This window comes from Drosophila mojavensis, unplaced genomic scaffold, assembly GCF_018153725.1.
Source record: "Drosophila mojavensis isolate 15081-1352.22 unplaced genomic scaffold, ASM1815372v1 contig_108, whole genome shotgun sequence".
Taxonomy (NCBI): Eukaryota; Metazoa; Arthropoda; class Insecta; order Diptera; family Drosophilidae; genus Drosophila; species Drosophila mojavensis.
Window position 1 is genome coordinate 1,309,625 of NW_025318636.1, and position 17,347 is coordinate 1,326,971.

The 17,347-nt window shown below is 40.8% G+C and overlaps 1 protein-coding gene across 1 annotated transcript; it reads right to left on the reverse strand.

Annotated features, from left to right (window-relative positions):
* Positions 1-8,359: 8,359 nt before the first annotated feature.
* Positions 8,360-9,889, reverse strand: LOC116803960. Its single transcript, XM_032729256.2, has 2 exons — positions 8,597-9,889; positions 8,360-8,541 (listed from the first exon to the last, which is right to left on the reverse strand). Exons 1-2 carry the CDS (start codon positions 9,551-9,553, stop codon positions 8,530-8,532), a joined length of 969 nt encoding a protein of 322 aa, XP_032585147.1. The 5' UTR covers positions 9,554-9,889; the 3' UTR covers positions 8,360-8,529.
* Between the last annotated feature and the right edge of the window lie 7,458 nt (positions 9,890-17,347).

The following is a 17,347-nucleotide window of genomic DNA, read 5'->3' on the forward strand; positions in this document are numbered from 1 at the left end:
AGTTTCTACGGGACATGCAGTGTTAGAGAAATGGGAGAGGGGAAGGGTACCATTTGAGGTTAGGCAGCCACGCGGTGTAAACTCACCTACCACGACCACGCGGGGCAAGGCCAAGCGCTCTCGAGATTACTGGGGTCGGGGTTGCGCGGGCGCGCTGTATGACGTTAGTGGGGCCACTACGGGTGGTAGACCGCGGGTCGAGGGACGCCCAGCGTTGCCGCCGGCGTTCGCTCCGAGACCGCACAGTTTTACTGCCGGAGATTTGCTCATCCGGCGAAGGGGCCGAAGCCACGTTCAAACTACCAGTTAGTATTACTGTAGTTGACTACTGTTAGTGTTAAAGGTTAATGAAACGCGCAAATTGACTACAAATGAATACACCATCATGTCCACATATGCTTACTTTATTTTAATAGAAATCCACTCCAAAATCTCTTAGCTTAACTCCTCTCAGATGCTCGCGCCGCGTGTTAAAATGCATAATTGCCAAAACGCGTCTGCTCGCTTCGAAGACTCAAAACTAATTAATCTGCGCTCGCAGCTTTCGCTTCTATTCTGCCTTCTGCGCAGATTTCCCCGCAGCGTCAGCAGTGCAACTTCACTAACGCGAGCTTTTGAGTTGCATGGTTGCATTGCTGATCACGCGCCCGCCCACCAATTTGAATTTAGCTTACCCTACGAAACTAATTGCTATGGCACCTACGGTTACTTATTAACTAATTAACAGACTACATACTTATCTTACTTATTTCTTAACGTACTCACTACAAAAATATAATCCAACGACTTCAACTTACTCTACTACAAATCTTATTACCTACGAACTCCTACTAACTACAAATCTTACTACCTACAAACTCCTACTAACGTCGCGAGTGCAATGTAAGGTGGGTCGCAGGAGAGCCACCTTACACGTTCTTACTTGTTTAAATTGATTTCTGTAGTAATTTTGCCAATAATATTATGCGCGTTCCTATCTGCAGTACGTACATCTGAATTCAGAGGCTTAAATACAATGTTATAATTAAGAACGTAATTAGAAAATTCACCACCAAGGCATTAATACTATTTCCTAAGAAACATCTGTATATGGCCTAATATCTTGTGCATTTGCATTGACGGCTGACATTAGTTGCTTCTGCTCTATCTTACGATGTTTTTTTACTGAAAGGCACCGTAGCTGAGAGCGAGATGTTGAGCTTATTTGTGTGTGCGTTGTTTCGAAATGAAAATTATAAAGTGGTGAGGTCGTAATTGGATCGTTTGTATAGTTGGCGGATTGAAAACCTACTATGTGTTGGTTGATGTCGACTTCATTTGTTTGCGTCGTTTGATCGACGGTGCACAGGCTGAATGGTTGTTGCATTTCATGAACGAACTATTACAAAATATACGTCGCTCTGCTGTACAATCTTGATACCTGTGCCCTGCGTGTGTGTATGCGTGTGTGTGTGTATGTATGCCTGCGTGTGCGTGCGTGCGTATTTCTTGTGTAAGCTGAAAGTCGCGAAAAATTATTGAAATAGCTATTGCTCTAAGGGTTCAGGGGATCTCGTAGTCGAGCAGTCTCGACTATAGCTTTCTTACTTGTTATACCCTGAACCCATTGATAATGGGAAATCAGGGTATAATGGTTTTGTTAAAAGTATGTAACAGGCAGAAGGAAGCGTGGCAGACCCCACAAAGTATATATATTCTTGATCAGGGCGACGAGCTGAGTCGATTTGGCCTTGTCCGTCTGTCTGTCCGTCCGTCCGTCCGTCCGTCCGTATGTATGAACGCGTCGATCTCAGAAGATATAAGAGCAAGAGAAATTTGAAATTTTTTTTCCTAGGTCCGTGTATATCACGCGCATATCAAGTTTTTCTCTATATATCGATAACTACTTCCGATATTTTATTATCGATTAAAAACCTTATCGAAAGCTAGTTATTTAATTATATCTCCTACACCTTTAAAGCTAGAGCTTCCAAATTTTAAATGTAGACTTAAATGTATTTTATATAATTTCGATTTTTGTTGTAATTTACCCCCAACATTTATATCCACCCCCTCACTTTCACCTTTGTAAAAGGCGTATTTCAAGTACTAGAGACTTGTGCTTTGGACACACATTTTAATATTATAATTATGTTCTGAAAGTTTCATTAAGATTGTATGTCTAGAAATTAAATTATTCAACAAAAAAATTCTTATAATGTTGCCCACAACTGCGCCCAAGCGCAGTCGCTGCTTACTGCGCAGCTAGCAGAGCGCGTTCTAATACGTGCGTGTGTATGCATGTGTGCCGAAAAGAAGTGCAGAGTGATTAGAGGGTTCAGGGTATCTCCTAGTCGAGCAGTCTCGACTAGAGTCTTCTTACTTGTGTAGTAGGCCTTTTATTTAATTTCTTTATTTAGTAATTTCTTGATATACACACGTCTGCTGTTGTTCACATTCAAGCTTAAAATGTATCGATCCTCCTCTTTCTATTACTCAAAATGGCATGTTGCATATCGACAGCCTCCTCAGCCACCGATATGGTTAACTATCGATAGATGTGTATCTATCGATGGTTAACCATAATGCTGTTAACTTAAATCACTAACCAGAGAACACATAGACTAGACAACTAGTGGAAAGCTTTTTGCACGCTTTTTTTGAGGCTTTAGAACCCCTGACAGCTTTGGACTCGCTCGGCTCCTTACTTTTAGGCTCGAGCTACGAAAAAATACGAACGCACAATCATTTCGCTTCATGCGCTCGACCGAGATGGTCAACTTTTGAACAAAAGATCCCTCTATGCTCAATGTTCCCTTGCTCTCTCTCTCTCTCGATGCTCTCTGCTCTCTCGAATGTGTATATGTATGTATGCATGTGAGCACAAGCAGCAGCTCACGAAAATTGAAATTTCTTCGCAGCAAGAACCCATGCCTTCCCTTCTGTGTGAAGAGTATACCGAGCTTTTCAAAGCGTTTGCCATGCGTTTTCGGTATTATTTGTGGGAAGGGTATGAAAGCGTTGGTGCGCATAATTAAATTTTTCGCGACGAGCATGCACACACACACTGTCCCTTGCTACATGTACTCTGTATGTACTGCATGTGAGCACAAGTAGCGCTCACAAGAATTGAAATTTCTTCGCAGCAAGAACCCATGCCTTCCCTTCTGAGTGAAGTGTATTCCGAACTCTTCAAGCCGTTTGCCATGCGTTTGCGTTATTATTTGTGGGAAGAGTATGAAAGCGTTGGTGCGCATAATGAAAATGTTTTCGCGACGAGCATGCACACACACACTTACAGTATGCTACATGTACTATGAGCATTTGTATGCCTGTGTGCAAAGCCCTTGCTGGCTATAGCAATTTGAAATCCTAGCATTTGCATTTGGTCGATCTTGTGAAGTGCTCACACTTACATAAATATGTTTGATTGTGTGTACGCAGGGGCCGCGATGCTCACAAATGATGGGGTTATCATTGTAGAAGCAGTTCAGTGCCTTTATATGTATGTGCGTGTGTGTATGTTTATAAGTATATGCATGCGACATGAGCATTGACGTGTGCCTACGACAACTTAGAATTGTGTGAACGATTTTGGGTTTGACCAGAAGAGGCGCGCTTATATTTAAGTAGATGATTTTATTTCAATGATCGTGGGTTTGCCTATCAGAATGAATTTTGCTAGAAATGTAGTACCTGATCAATCCCAGTGGCCAAATTGGAATACGATTTTCGATCCCTTGTACCTGCACATATACAGGTGAAATTTACCTTTTTAATAAGAAGCATATGTATGTACATACATACATATACTGGCTAAATGGACCCATTTTAAAGAGTGCATCCGTTAGATGTCATAAAAATCATGCAATTAAAAAATACCTATAAAAGTTATAGGAAGTGCACTTGTTACTTTAGTTAATCATCTACTTAAATATAAGCGCGCCTCTTCCGGTCAAACCCAAAATCGTTCACACAATTCTAAGTTGTCGTAGGCACACGTCAATGCTCATGTCGCATGCATATACTTATAAACATACACACACGCACATACATATAAAGGCACTGAACTGCTTCTACAATGATAACCCCATCATTTGTGAGCATCGCGGCCCCTGCGTACACACAATCAAACATATTTATGTAAGTGTGAGCACTTCACAAGATCGACCAAATGCAAATGCTAGGATTTCAAATTGCTATAGCCAGCAAGGGCTTTGCACACAGGCATACAAATGCTCATAGTACATGTAGCATACTGTAAGTGTGTGTGTGCATGCTCGTCGCGAAAACATTTTCATTATGCGCACCAACGCTTTCATACTCTTCCCACAAATAATAACGCAAACGCATGGCAAACGGCTTGAAGAGTTCGGAATACACTTCACTCAGAAGGGAAGGCATGGGTTCTTGCTGCGAAGAAATTTCAATTCTTGTGAGCGCTACTTATGCTCACATGCAGTACATACAGAGTACATGTAGCAAGGGACAGTGTGTGTGTGCATGCTCGTCGCGAAAAAATTTAATTATGCGCACCAACGCTTTCATACCCTTCCCACAAATAATACCGAAAACGCATGGCAAACGCTTTGAAAAGCTCGGTATACTCTTCACACAGAAGGGAAGGCATGGGTTCTTGCTGCGAAGAAATTTCAATTCTTGTGAGCGCTACTTGTGCTCACATGCAGTACATACAGAGTACATGTAGCAAGGGACAGTGTGTGTGTGCATGCTCGTCGCGAAAAAATTTAATTATGCGCACCAACGCTTTCATACCCTTCCCACAAATAATACCGAAAACGCATGGCAAACGCTTTGAAAAGCTCGGTATACTCTTCACACAGAAGGGAAGGCATGGGTTCTTGCTGCGAAGAAATTTCAATTTTCGTGAGCTGCTGCTTGTGCTCACATGCATACATACATATACACATTCGAGAGAGCAGAGAGCATCGAGAGAGAGAGAGAGCAAGGGAACATTGAGCATAGAGGGATCTTTTGTTCAAAAGTTGACCATCTCGGTCGAGCGCATGAAGCGAAATGATTGTGCGTTCGTATTTTTTCGTAGCTCGAGCCTAAAAGTAAGGAGCCGAGCGAGTCCAAAGCTGTCAGGGGTTCTAAAGCCTCAAAAAAAGCGTGCAAAAAGCTTTCCACTAGTTGTCTAGTCTATGTGTTCTCTGGTTAGTGCTTAAATCTAATATAACATAGGCTAGTAACCAGCTACAGTATACATAGGCTAGTAGCCTGCTACAATTCGGCCATCCTGACTCTGAGATAGCCGTCTATCTCTGTTAACTTTATATAATATTTGATACTTAACTTCCTAAAAATAATATTGTGTTTACATGTTTGATACAAAAAAAATTCTTACAGATATTCTATTTACATGTTATAAAAATTAAATTATTAATTAAATGTTGCACACTAGTTATGAAATTAATATCTAAAATATAAGTTATTATCTCTCTTATGCTTTTATCCAATGTCTTATATTGCTTGCACTCCAAACACCTTGATAAGGATTCCTGGATAATTGAAAACCGTCAACGTCTTTTATCAAATACCTATCGTTCTTCAGTACTTTATCTATGACATATGGTCCTTTGGATTTAGGTATTAATTTCCTTGATATTCCCACCGTGTTGTCAAAATTCTTAACCATTACATAATCTCCTGGCTTGTATACTTTTGCAGCTTTCCTAGCATTATTAAAGTTCTCTTCATTCCGTGTTTGTGCTGCAGATTGATAATGTTGTGCTTGTTCTCTAATATCTTCTAAATTCTGTGAACTGCATATATCTAATCCTATTATTTTCTCTAATTGCTCTCCTAAACTATCACTAATTTCCCCTTTTTGCGCTATTCCGAATAACATTACGCTTGGCAATTGCTTGGTGCTACAATGTTGAGTGTTATTCAAAACATATTCCACCCTCTCAATTATTGAATCCCAATGCTGTCCATTATCACCTTCTATTAGTTTAGCTATCATCGGACCTAAACTTCTGTTTATTCGCTCCACCTGACCATTCGCTTGTGGCGATCCCGTTGCAATCCTAATATGCTTTACCTTTGCTTCTTCTAAAAATTGGTCAAACTCCGTTGACGTAAAACAACTTCCTCTATCTGATATAATACATTCTGGCTTACTGTATGTTCTAAAATATTCTCTCAATGCCTTTACAACTTCCTTAGTGCTTGTTGTTTTAGTAGTGAATAATCTGACAAACTTTGTAAACCCATCTACTACTGCAAAAATGTATTTCTTTGATCTGCCGTTATCCACTGGTCCATAATGGTCAATATGAATTATTTGGAACGGTTTATTCCCCTTTGGAATGCTATGCAGCAACCCTTCTGCTTTGCCCGTTCTAGGCGAGAATGCTATGCATTGCAAACAATTTTCAATATGTTCTAAAATTTTCTTTTTCATATTGGGAAACCAATATGATTTACTTATTGCATTAAGCATCTTGTCCCTTCCAACGTGCCCTAATTCATTGTGATATTTGTACAATACATGTTCTTCCATCTTTTCTGGTACATAAAATAATAGTCTATCATCATTTGTCTTCCTAAATATAACACCATTTCTCATTTCAAATAATTTATGCTCTTGTTTCTCTAACAATTTTCTAATTTCTTGTAACTTTGCATCTTTTGTCTGGCAAATAATTAAATTAGTCTCAAAACTATTTGCTTCTGTTACCATAATGGTATTATTATATCTACTTAATGCATCTACATGCTGCATTTGACTTCCAGCCCTGTGCACTAATTCATAATCAAATTCTTGCATTTCCAATGCCCATCTTGCAATTCTAGGGTTAAGATCTATTTTATTCAAAGTTAAAGTTAAAGAATTACAATCCGTTACTATTTTAAATTTTCTGCCTTGCAAATATATTCTAAATCTCCTAAGTGCATTAATAATGGCTAAAGTTTCCAGCTCGAAACTATGATATTTTGCTTCCGTTTCTGTCGTTCGCTTTGAAAAATAAAATACAGGATGCAGTTTTCCGTCTTCTTTCTTTTGTAAATCAATCATTATATCATCCATATATATAATTACCTTGCTTTCCTTTATTAAATCTGCAAATATATCATTAACGAACCTCTGAAAAATTTGCGGAGCTGTTTTTAATCCCATAGGCATTCTCAAGAACTCAAACTGTCCTAACGGCGTAACAAACGATGTGTATTTTACAGACTCTTTCTCTACAAAAACATGAAAATATCCATTCTTAAGGTCAAGCTTCGTGATAAACTTCCTCACTAGTCTGTCTAACAAATCATCAATCAACGGCAAAGGATAATTGTCTTTGATCATGATCTTGTTGAGTTTTCTAAAATCAACGCACATTCTTAAATCTCCTGTTTTTTTCTTTACTAATACTATTGGTGAAGCATACTCTGAGCAACTAGGTTGTATAATGCCATTTCTAAGGTATTCGTCTAACATTATCTGTAATTTTTCTTTTTCAGCGTATGATAACCTTCTTGGTGAACAGCTAAACGGTTTTGCTTTCTCAATTCGTATATTCATTTCGCATTTCTTTTCAGGTTTCACTGGCCTTTCAGCATCTACATATTCCACTTTCAGCAATCTAATTAGTTTTTCCCGTACATCATAACTAATGTTTTCACCGATAATATATATCTCTTTTTCATTGTCTCCTTCTACCACATTAATTTGAAGCATGCTGTTTTCAAAATTATCGTCAAAAACGCTTTTGCTATTTATTTCCATTGACTTTTCTAAACACTCTTTTGACCTATCGTTCTCTTCTTTGTCTAATAATTTTTCTTCTAATTCTTTATTTTTTGACCATTTGTCTAACAATTTCTCTTCTAAGTCTTTGTTTCCTAACACTTTATTTACTAACTTCTTTCCTAATTCTTCATTTTCTAATACTTTATTTACTAACTTCTTTCCTAATTCTTCATTTTCTAACAATTTACTTACTAACTTCTTTCCTAATTCTTCATTTTCTAACAATTTACTTACTAACTTCTTTCCTAATTCTTCATTTTCTAACAATTTATTTACTAATGTATTTCCTAACAATGTATTTTCTAACGATTTATCTAATGATGTGTTTCCTAACAATGTATTTTCTAACGATTTATCTAACGATGTGTTTCCTAAGAATGTATTTTCTAACGATTTATCTAATGATGTGTTTCCTAACAATGTATTTTCTAACGATTTATCTAATGATGTGTTTCCTAACAATGTATTTTCTAACGATTTATCTAACGTGCCGGCTGCTCTTTCCACTGAAATCATTCTCAAGGCGATTGGGTCAACATATAAATTGCAAGCTTCCATGAAATCTCTCCCCAAAATTACTTCAGACCTCATAGATTCATCAGGCACAACTATTAACCAAAAATTTATTTTCTCAAACTTCTTGAAAATATGAACAAATGTTTTTCCAATCACATTTAACTGGCTTTCATTTAGCCCAAAGTAATTTTCTGCGTGTGCTTTAAGTTTTATTCCAACTGGGACACACGATTTTTTAATAAACGAAATAGGACTTCCTGAATCTATGAGGCATTCTGCAATAATTGAGGCTTTATCTTTGGACTTAATATGTATACTGATTAACCTTACGAAATTGTTTCCAATATCATCCTTCCTCTTCGTGCATTGTGCCACCATATGATCCTTAGCGCCGCAGTGGTAGCACGTACCCTTCTCCCTCTTGGGCTTCTGACAATCTCTTGCCCAATGCCCCTTATAGTTGCAATTGAAGCAACGCGTCTCCTTCATTGCATTATCGAGCCCTGGTCCCACTGCTGTTGTCCCTTTTCCTCCAGTAGATCGTTGCAGTGGCAAACGCACCTCTGCAAAAGCCCTTACCAATTTGCTGGGATCTTCAAAGCACTGTATCCTGGCCTGCGCGCGTAAAACTGCATTTGGGATTCCTTCAATGAGACCCTCCAGTAGCTCGTCTACATCTAACCAAATTTCCCTTGCTAAACGTATTTTCTCTTCATAATACTGGGTAAACTTCTCATCGACACTCCATATACGTGCCCCAAACTTGCGACGCATTTCGGCCTTGGATATCTTGCTTCCGAATGCTGCTGCCAATCCATCCAATAATGTGCCCAACGGTTGCACAATCCTCGATGAATCCTCATGTATCCATTGCATGGCTTTCCCTTTTAATTTGGCCATGCATAGCAACTTTTTTTGCATGTCCGTTAGTTGATATAATTGAGATACATTATTCAATTGCGCTATCCAGTTGCTAATAGACTCCTCCCCAGTGAATTCCACCATAATTTCTTTAGCTAGTTCAAACATCATTGACATCACTTCATCGTTGTGCGTTGTATTTATTACACAATTTTCACTGGCGCCCTTTTGGCGCGCGTCAGTCGCGCGTTCTTCGAATTCAACTTCTGCATTGACGCCATTTGCCCTAATTTCGGCACGCTTGCTATTGCCGTCTCTGTCCAATTGTCGTGTGTGAAAATTTTTTAGCTGCTTCTTTGCTGCGTCAATCTGCTCACTTAGCTCTCGCAAAATATTTTCATTCCTGTCTATTTCCTCCTGTTGCATTTGCACTGTCTGCGATACTCCAGTTTGATCTGACTCCTCCTCTCCCTGTTCCAATTCGGGGGCGCTGCCGCGCAAATTTGCACGCCATTGAGGCGAGCGACAAGTTCAGTCTTGCACCCTTGAGTCGACAAGCCCAATGCAGCTAGCCAATTCTTCAACTGCACCACAGATACTTCGTCTATGCTTAATTTCATTTATGCTTAAATTCATTTTATTTAATTTGAAAAATTAGTGTACTTTATCCCACTTCTGAGATTGTAGTAGGCCTTTTATTTAATTTCTTTATTTCATAATTTCTTGATATACACACGTCTGCTGTTGTTCACATTCAAGCTTAAAATGTATCGATTCTCCTCTTTCTAATACTCAAAATGGCATGTTGCATATCGACAGCCTCCTCAGCCACCGATATGGTTAACTATCGATAGATGTGTATCTATCGATGGTTAACCATAATGCTGTTAACTTAAATCTAATATAACATAGTCTAGTAACCAGCTACAGTATACATAGGCTAGTAGCCTGCTACACTTGTTATACCCTGAACCCATTGAAAATGGGAAATCAGGGTATAATGGTTTTTTTGAAGTGTATGTAACAGGCAGAAGGAGGCAAGGCACACCCCATAAAGTATATATATTCTTGATCAGGACGACGAGCTCAGTCGATATAGCCCTGTCCGTCTGTCAGTATGTTTGAACGCGTCGATCTCAGAAGATATAAGAGCTGGAGACTTGAATATCACGCGCATATCGAGTTTTGCTTTAAATATCGATAACTTGCCCCATTATTTTGTTATCGATTAAAAGCTTTATCGAAAACCAGTAATAAATTTATATCTCCTACAACTTTAAAGCTAGATTCTCCAAATTTTTATACTCATTCACGAAAGTGAATCAGTATATTGGTTGTGTGCAATGTCCGTCTTGCTGTCCGTCCGTCTGTCCGCCTGTCCGCCTGTCCGTCCGTCCGTCTGTCCATCTGTCCGTATGAACGCAATCTATTTCGGCGCTATTGAAGCTAGAGACTTGAAATTTGGAACACATACTCGTGTATATCTCCGATTTATACAGTGTTAAAATTTTCCCGATCCGCCCACTTGGGGCGTGGAAAATCGGAAAATGCATTTTCCGATATACCAAAAATCATGTTAGTTAAAGAGCTAGAAATCTGAAATTTGGTATACGGCTCACGTCGACCACCCAAGATCATAAGCTATGGCGAATATATCTCCACCCATTGGGGGCGTGGCAAATTGGATAAAACTGTATCTGTATATTTACAAATTTGTTGAGCGTAAGAATTCAAATTTTGCATTTAGCTTACCTGTTTCTCGTTTTAAGAACTGGCCACTACGGCCACTAGGGGCGCAGCAATCGGCATTTATAGTGCCCACTTATATGCGTCAGACATCTATTTATGTATTTATATTATATATAAATAAGCTTAACAGATATTCATAATACGGAAAAAAAAAATATTTTTATGAAATTAAAAAATATAAAAGCAGCTAAAATAACAAAAATTTGCAATTTACAAAAAAGAGTTTTCAGCGGGATTGAACTCGCACCCAAGCCAAACAGCATGTTTGTCAAAATAACTGAAATAAAGGTCGCCGGCGCTTCTGCCTATAGCACCACCACGTCGTTTCGAACAACACATTATTGTTATAACGCCATATAGCAAAGAAAAGCCAGTGTAGCGGCTGGAAATTCAAAAACATGCAAAGACAAATCAATCGCAAAGACATTCTTAGAATATGCCAGAGTAAGCATTTATGTGTACATACATACACCAATACAAATGAGCGCGTGTATAAGGCTGGAATTCTTGATGCCATGCGTGCAGACTTACATATACATACATACATATGTATGCATATTCGTATATGTATTTGAAGGCTATTTAAGAAAAACAAATTTAAACGTATAAAATTATTCGACTAAGAAAAAGAAAAGTGTTAAGTGCCGTTCATTCAAGCTCAAAGAGGTTTTCAACCTCCCCTACTCTCACATTACTTCCGTCGCCCTTAGCACCCGCGCCACTGCTTTGCTTTATCAGCCAACTGCCAAAATAGAATAACTTAATAACAGAGCGTCATCTGAAAAACTACAGTAACGGCTGGAAAGTCCAGAAATCAATCAAAATCCTAAGAATGTGCAGTAACGAACCGTCGGTTTATCCCGAGTCTAAGCTGGGCTAGTTTCAGCTGACTGTGCGTTCGTGCCAACAAATTTATTAGTTGAAGCCTCTGCGATAATATTTAGTCACTTGTGATTTATGGTTCAAAAACGTTAAGTATATTGTCTTGAATAAGTTTATAATTTTACACTTCACTTATAGTGTGATGATTCGCTTTCGCAAGGCACACCTGCCACAGGATGCTGAGTGCTGGCTCAGCGTACTAAGGCTGGGAGAGTGTTGTGTTAAGCCACGCTAGTTTCACTTGAGCGATTCGGAAACGCCAGGATCCGGATGTTCGCTCGGATGTACAGGCCACTCCTACTATACGACTCGCTCACAACACACTAGCTTCGTTTCACTCACAACATTTTTCTTACGCACGGCTACATGAACTTACTCACTCCTGTATCTTCAGGCCTCGCTTAAGCTGCTGCTGTTGTCCTCGTCCGCATCAATGTCCTCGTTGGTGCCGCTGACGTTCCTGCTTGCCCCTTCTCCTCTGAAAGTTGTTGCAAGGATTGCTTCTGGATGTCCTTGCTGTTCCCACGAAGTGCTGGGAGTTCTTCGATGTCCTTATTTTCCATTCGCGTACTTTGCACTTTCATTGGGCGGTCTTTCAGTTCTCAATTTACTCATTTGACAATCACTCTCATTTTTCTATTTCTTTGACTAACCCGTATGGAGCTGCGAGCGGCCTCTTATAGCCCAGCCACAGGCCCTGCTTCGTGCTGTAACGGTGTCTTTCTGCCGTTCGTGCCCATAAAAACGGTAAAGCGGCGTGATCTGGGGTGACGCAATTTTCCGCCAAATTGCGTGGCAGCCTCCTATTGGCCGAAGTACCGTTGGTTCCCTGCAAGTGAAAGTGCCCACTACTCTCACCCGGCCCGAACGGCATCTCTGCTAACGGTCCTCGATAATCGACGTGTGCCGCGCGAGCCCATTGCTGAATCTGTAGGAGCGAAAGAGGCCAACTATAGTCGGACCTTGACCCCTCCCGCTTAGTGGAGCAGCATGTATAAGCACGTATATCCATATAAACGCACAGCAAACACGTACGTTCATATACATTACTACTTGCATACCTATCTTGCTCCTCACACTCCCCTCTTCCATTTAAATAAAGAAAACACGAGACTAACGTGTTTGAACTTTGGCGCCACTCCGTTCTACGGCGCTCCATTCTGTTAACGCGCTATAAACGCTATCAGCTGCATTTTCACTTACTGCTGACAATGCTGTATGCTGCTGGTAAGTGAATGGAGTGTACAATTTTTTAAATTTCCATAATTTTTAAAAGATTCTCTCTTTTTCAGTCGGGGCAATCTGGGCAGTCTTTTCCTTGATGGCCTGCCGCCGAAAGCGGTATCGATTTTTGGTGATAAACTCGATATCCGCGCTATATATACGGACATTTAAAAATGGAAGTCTCTAGCTCTTCTGAGATTGACAGTTTCATGAAGATAGTCCATCGTCAAAAAAAAGTTATTAAACAATTAAGTTCCCATAGCAAACCAAAGTTATTAAACAATTAAGTTCCCATAGCAAACCACCACTGCAGCCAATGTGTGTTTATGCGTGCGTATGTCTGAGTGTGTGCGTGTGCATGTGCGAATAATTATTGAAATATCAGTTGCTCGAAGGGTTCAGGGGATCTCGTAGTCGAGCAGTCCGTTGAAAATTGGAAATCAAAGTATAATGGTTTTGTTGAAATGTATTTAACAGGCAGATGGAGGCGTGGCAGACCCCACAAAGTATATATATTCTTGATCAGGGTGACGAGCTGAGTCGGTTTAGCTCTGTCCGTCTGCCCGTCCGTCCGTCTGTCCGTATGCATGAAAGCGTCGATCTCAGAAGATATAAGAGCTGGAGACTTGAAATTATTTTCTTAGTTCCAGACTGTACCTAGGCTGAGCGCTGTTAGATTTCAGCGTTGTTTTCGGTCCGTTTCGTCGTTGTTGCTGTCCGATACTGCGCTGTGTCGCTTTTTTGCTTGCCTTTGTTGTTGTTGCTGTCGTTATAATGTCTCTGTCCGTTTCGTCGTTGTTGCTTTGCCATGCTGGCCGTGCGTTTGCTCAGCGCGTTAGATTTTTTTTGGGTATATCTGTTTTGCTAAGCTACATGTTATGATTTCCTGATCTCTCTTCATGCCAAGAAAGGTGCTTGGAGCTACTAGATTGCTTAGCAGCCCTGAAAATGTGATACCTCACACCCCCTTTTGCTAACGCCATGAAACTTCATGGGCTGGTGGGAGTTACCGCGTCGACCCTACCTGGTGCGAGTGCCTTTGATCTTAAGGCCAATACATTGTTTGGGTTACCCCCTTAGACTACCCCTGCATCCTGGTACTGGTTCTGACTTTCCTCGTCCACGGGTGGCTCATGGCTTATGCTGGTTGTATATAGATTTTTCGTTTTCTTTTTCTCTTTAGTGGTAGTAAGAGTAGTAGTAGTCTGCGCGGATGCCATTTTAATGACATTTCGACTGAGCTGCGTCCATTCAAAGTCGGATCATTGAAGCGTGGTCGTCGTTTACCAACAGCTATATTTTGCGTTGATATGCTGCAATTATCAGTAGGCTTCTCGAACATGTTGGCCAGATGTTTTGCATGGGCTCCCATTTGATTCGTCGACCCCGGCTGTTGTCGTTGATGCTCTACCACATCTCCGTAGACGAAACTTATGTGAATAAATTTGATTTATCTACTAACGGCCTGCTAGCTACCGGCATCATGGATTTCCTGCATTCCTTAATACACCTTAACTCTGATTCGGCATTGGGCTTCGATTTCGTCACAACGTCGTCACCACCGCAACGATATACTACCGAGTCATCCACTACCACTATATCGGCTTTCCTGCGCTTCTTAATATGTCATACCTCTGATTCAGCAGTGGGCATAATTTCCGTCGTATTGTCATCATCATCGCCGTCAGGTTTTGGTGGTTTAACCACTTCTGTAGGCAGAAATAGGTGTGCGATCGTAGCCAACCGAGTTCCCAGCTTGAGTTCGGCTGCACCGGTCCGGTTGACCTTCCGTTCCCATCCGCCGGTGCGTTCCTCGTACATGTGCCACCTATTTGGTTCGCCACCGCCATACATGGCGGCCGGAGGCGTAAGTTTCCCGACTGATTCACCGCGTTACGTCCAAAAGGTGGATGGGAGTTCGGAGCGATCCTGAAGGGGGTTGATGTGTCCACCCGGCGCGTGGGCCACTAGAGGCAACCTCTTCGGCTGTTCTCGCTGGCCCTCTAGCTCCCGTAGTAACTGACCGCAAACCGAGTCAGTTCCGACATCGTCCGACACTCATCGCGCTTCATATAGAACTGATAGGTGGGCAACATGTTGCCGTACGCTCGATCCCTTTGCTCTTCCTCCGAAAACCCTGCCCTCTGCATCATCACTCGTAAGGCGATGAGATAATCCCTAAAGGGGTCGCCTACGAACTGTGCCCGGGCGCGGATCTCATCTTCCAGTCGCTTGATACCGAGGCGGAAAGAAAAAGTGAAGGAAGGCGAAGGGTGGCTTTTAAAGACGACTAAAGCCTCCCACGTCGCGCCTGGTGTCCTCTTTCTCAAAACCAGTCCTCGGCCCGTTCAATCAGTAGTTCCGGTATCGCCCGAGACAAGTCACTGACGTCTACCTGATATGCCACGGCCAATTAACAAACAGAACTCGAAACTGATGTTAATTTTTATACTCATTCACGAAAGTGAAATGAGTCTATTGGTTTTGTGTAATGTCCGTCTTGCTGTCCGTCCGTCTGTCGGTCTATCCGTATGAACGTAGTCTATTTCGGCGCTATTGAAGCTAGAGATTTGACAATTTGGGACTCATACTCGATATATAACGTGTTAAAATTTTCCCGATCCGCCCACTTGGGGCGAGGAAAATCGGAAAATGCATTTTCCGATATACCAAAAATCATGTTAGTTAAAGAGCTAGAAATCTGAAATTTGGTATACGGCTCACGTCGACCACCCAAGATCATAAGCTATGGCGAATATATCTCCACCCATTGGGGGCGTGGCAAATTGGATAAAACTGTATCTGTATATTTACAAATTTGTTGAGCGTAAGAATTCAAATTTTGCATTTAGCTTACCTGTTTCTCGTTTTAAGAACTGGCCACTACGGCCACTAGGGGCGCAGCAATCGGCATTTATAGTGCCCACTTATATGCGTCAGACATCTATTTATGTATTTATATTATATATAAATAAGCTTAACAGATATTCATAATACGGAAAAAAAAAATATTTTTATGAAATTAAAAAATATAAAAGCAGCTAAAATAACAAAAATTTGCAATTTACAAAAAAGAGTTTTCAGCGGGATTGAACTCGCACCCAAGCCAAACAGCATGTTTGTCAAAATAACTGAAATAAAGGTCGCCGGCGCTTCTGCCTATAGCACCACCACGTCGTTTCGAACAACACATTATTGTTATAACGCCATATAGCAAAGAAAAGCCAGTGTAGCGGCTGGAAATTCAAAAACATGCAAAGACAAATCAATCGCAAAGACATTCTTAGAATATGCCAGAGTAAGCATTTATGTGTACATACATACACCAATACAAATGAGCGCGTGTATAAGGCTGGAATTCTTGATGCCATGCGTGCAGACTTACATATACATACATACATATGTATGCATATTCGTATATGTATTTGAAGGCTATTTAAGAAAAAACAAATTTAAACGTATAAAATTATTCGACTAAGAAAAAGAAAAGTATTAAGTGCCGTTCATTCAAGCTCAAAGAGGTTTTCAACCTCCCCTACTCTCACATTACTTCCGTCGCCCTTAGCACCCGCGCCACTGCTTTGCTTTATCAGCCAACTGCCAAAATAGAATAACTTAATAACAGAGCGTCATCTGAAAAACTACAGTAACGGCTGGAAAGTCCAGAAATCAATCAAAATCCTAAGAATGTGCAGTAACGAACCGTCGGTTTATCCCGAGTCTAAGCTGGGCTAGTTTCAGCTGACTGTGCGTTCGTGCCAACAAATTTATTAGTTGAAGCCTCTGCGATAATATTTAGTCACTTGTGATTTATGGTTCAAAAACGTAAAGTATATTGTCTTGAATAAGTTTATAATTTTACACTTCACTTATAGTGTGATGATTCGCTTTCGCAAGGCACACCTGCCACAGGATGCTGAGTGCTGGCTCAGCGTACTAAGGCTGGGAGAGTGTTGTGTTAAGCCACGCTAGTTTCACTTGAGCGATTCGGAAACGCCAGGATCCGGATGTTCGCTCGGATGTACAGGCCACTCCTACTATACGACTCGCTCACAACACACTAGCTTCGTTTCACTCACAACATTTTTCTTACGCACGGCTACATGAACTTACTCACTCCTGTATCTTCAGGCCTCGCTTAAGCTGCTGCTGTTGTCCTCGTCCGCATCAATGTCCTCGTTGGTGCCGCTGACGTTCCTGCTTGCCCCTTCTCCTCTGAAAGTTGTTGCAAGGATTGCTTCTGGATGTCCTTGCTGTTCCCACGAAGTGCTGGGAGTTCTTCGATGTCCTTATTTTCCATTCGCGTACTTTGCACTTTCATTGGGCGGTCTTTCAGTTCTCAATTTACTCATTTGACAATCACTC

What these genes read in the sequence shown, in the direction of transcription:
- LOC116803960 (XM_032729256.2), bottom strand. Translation starts at nt 9,553, where the DNA reads ATGCAACAGGAGGAAATAGACAGGAATGAAAATATTTTGCGAGAGCTA.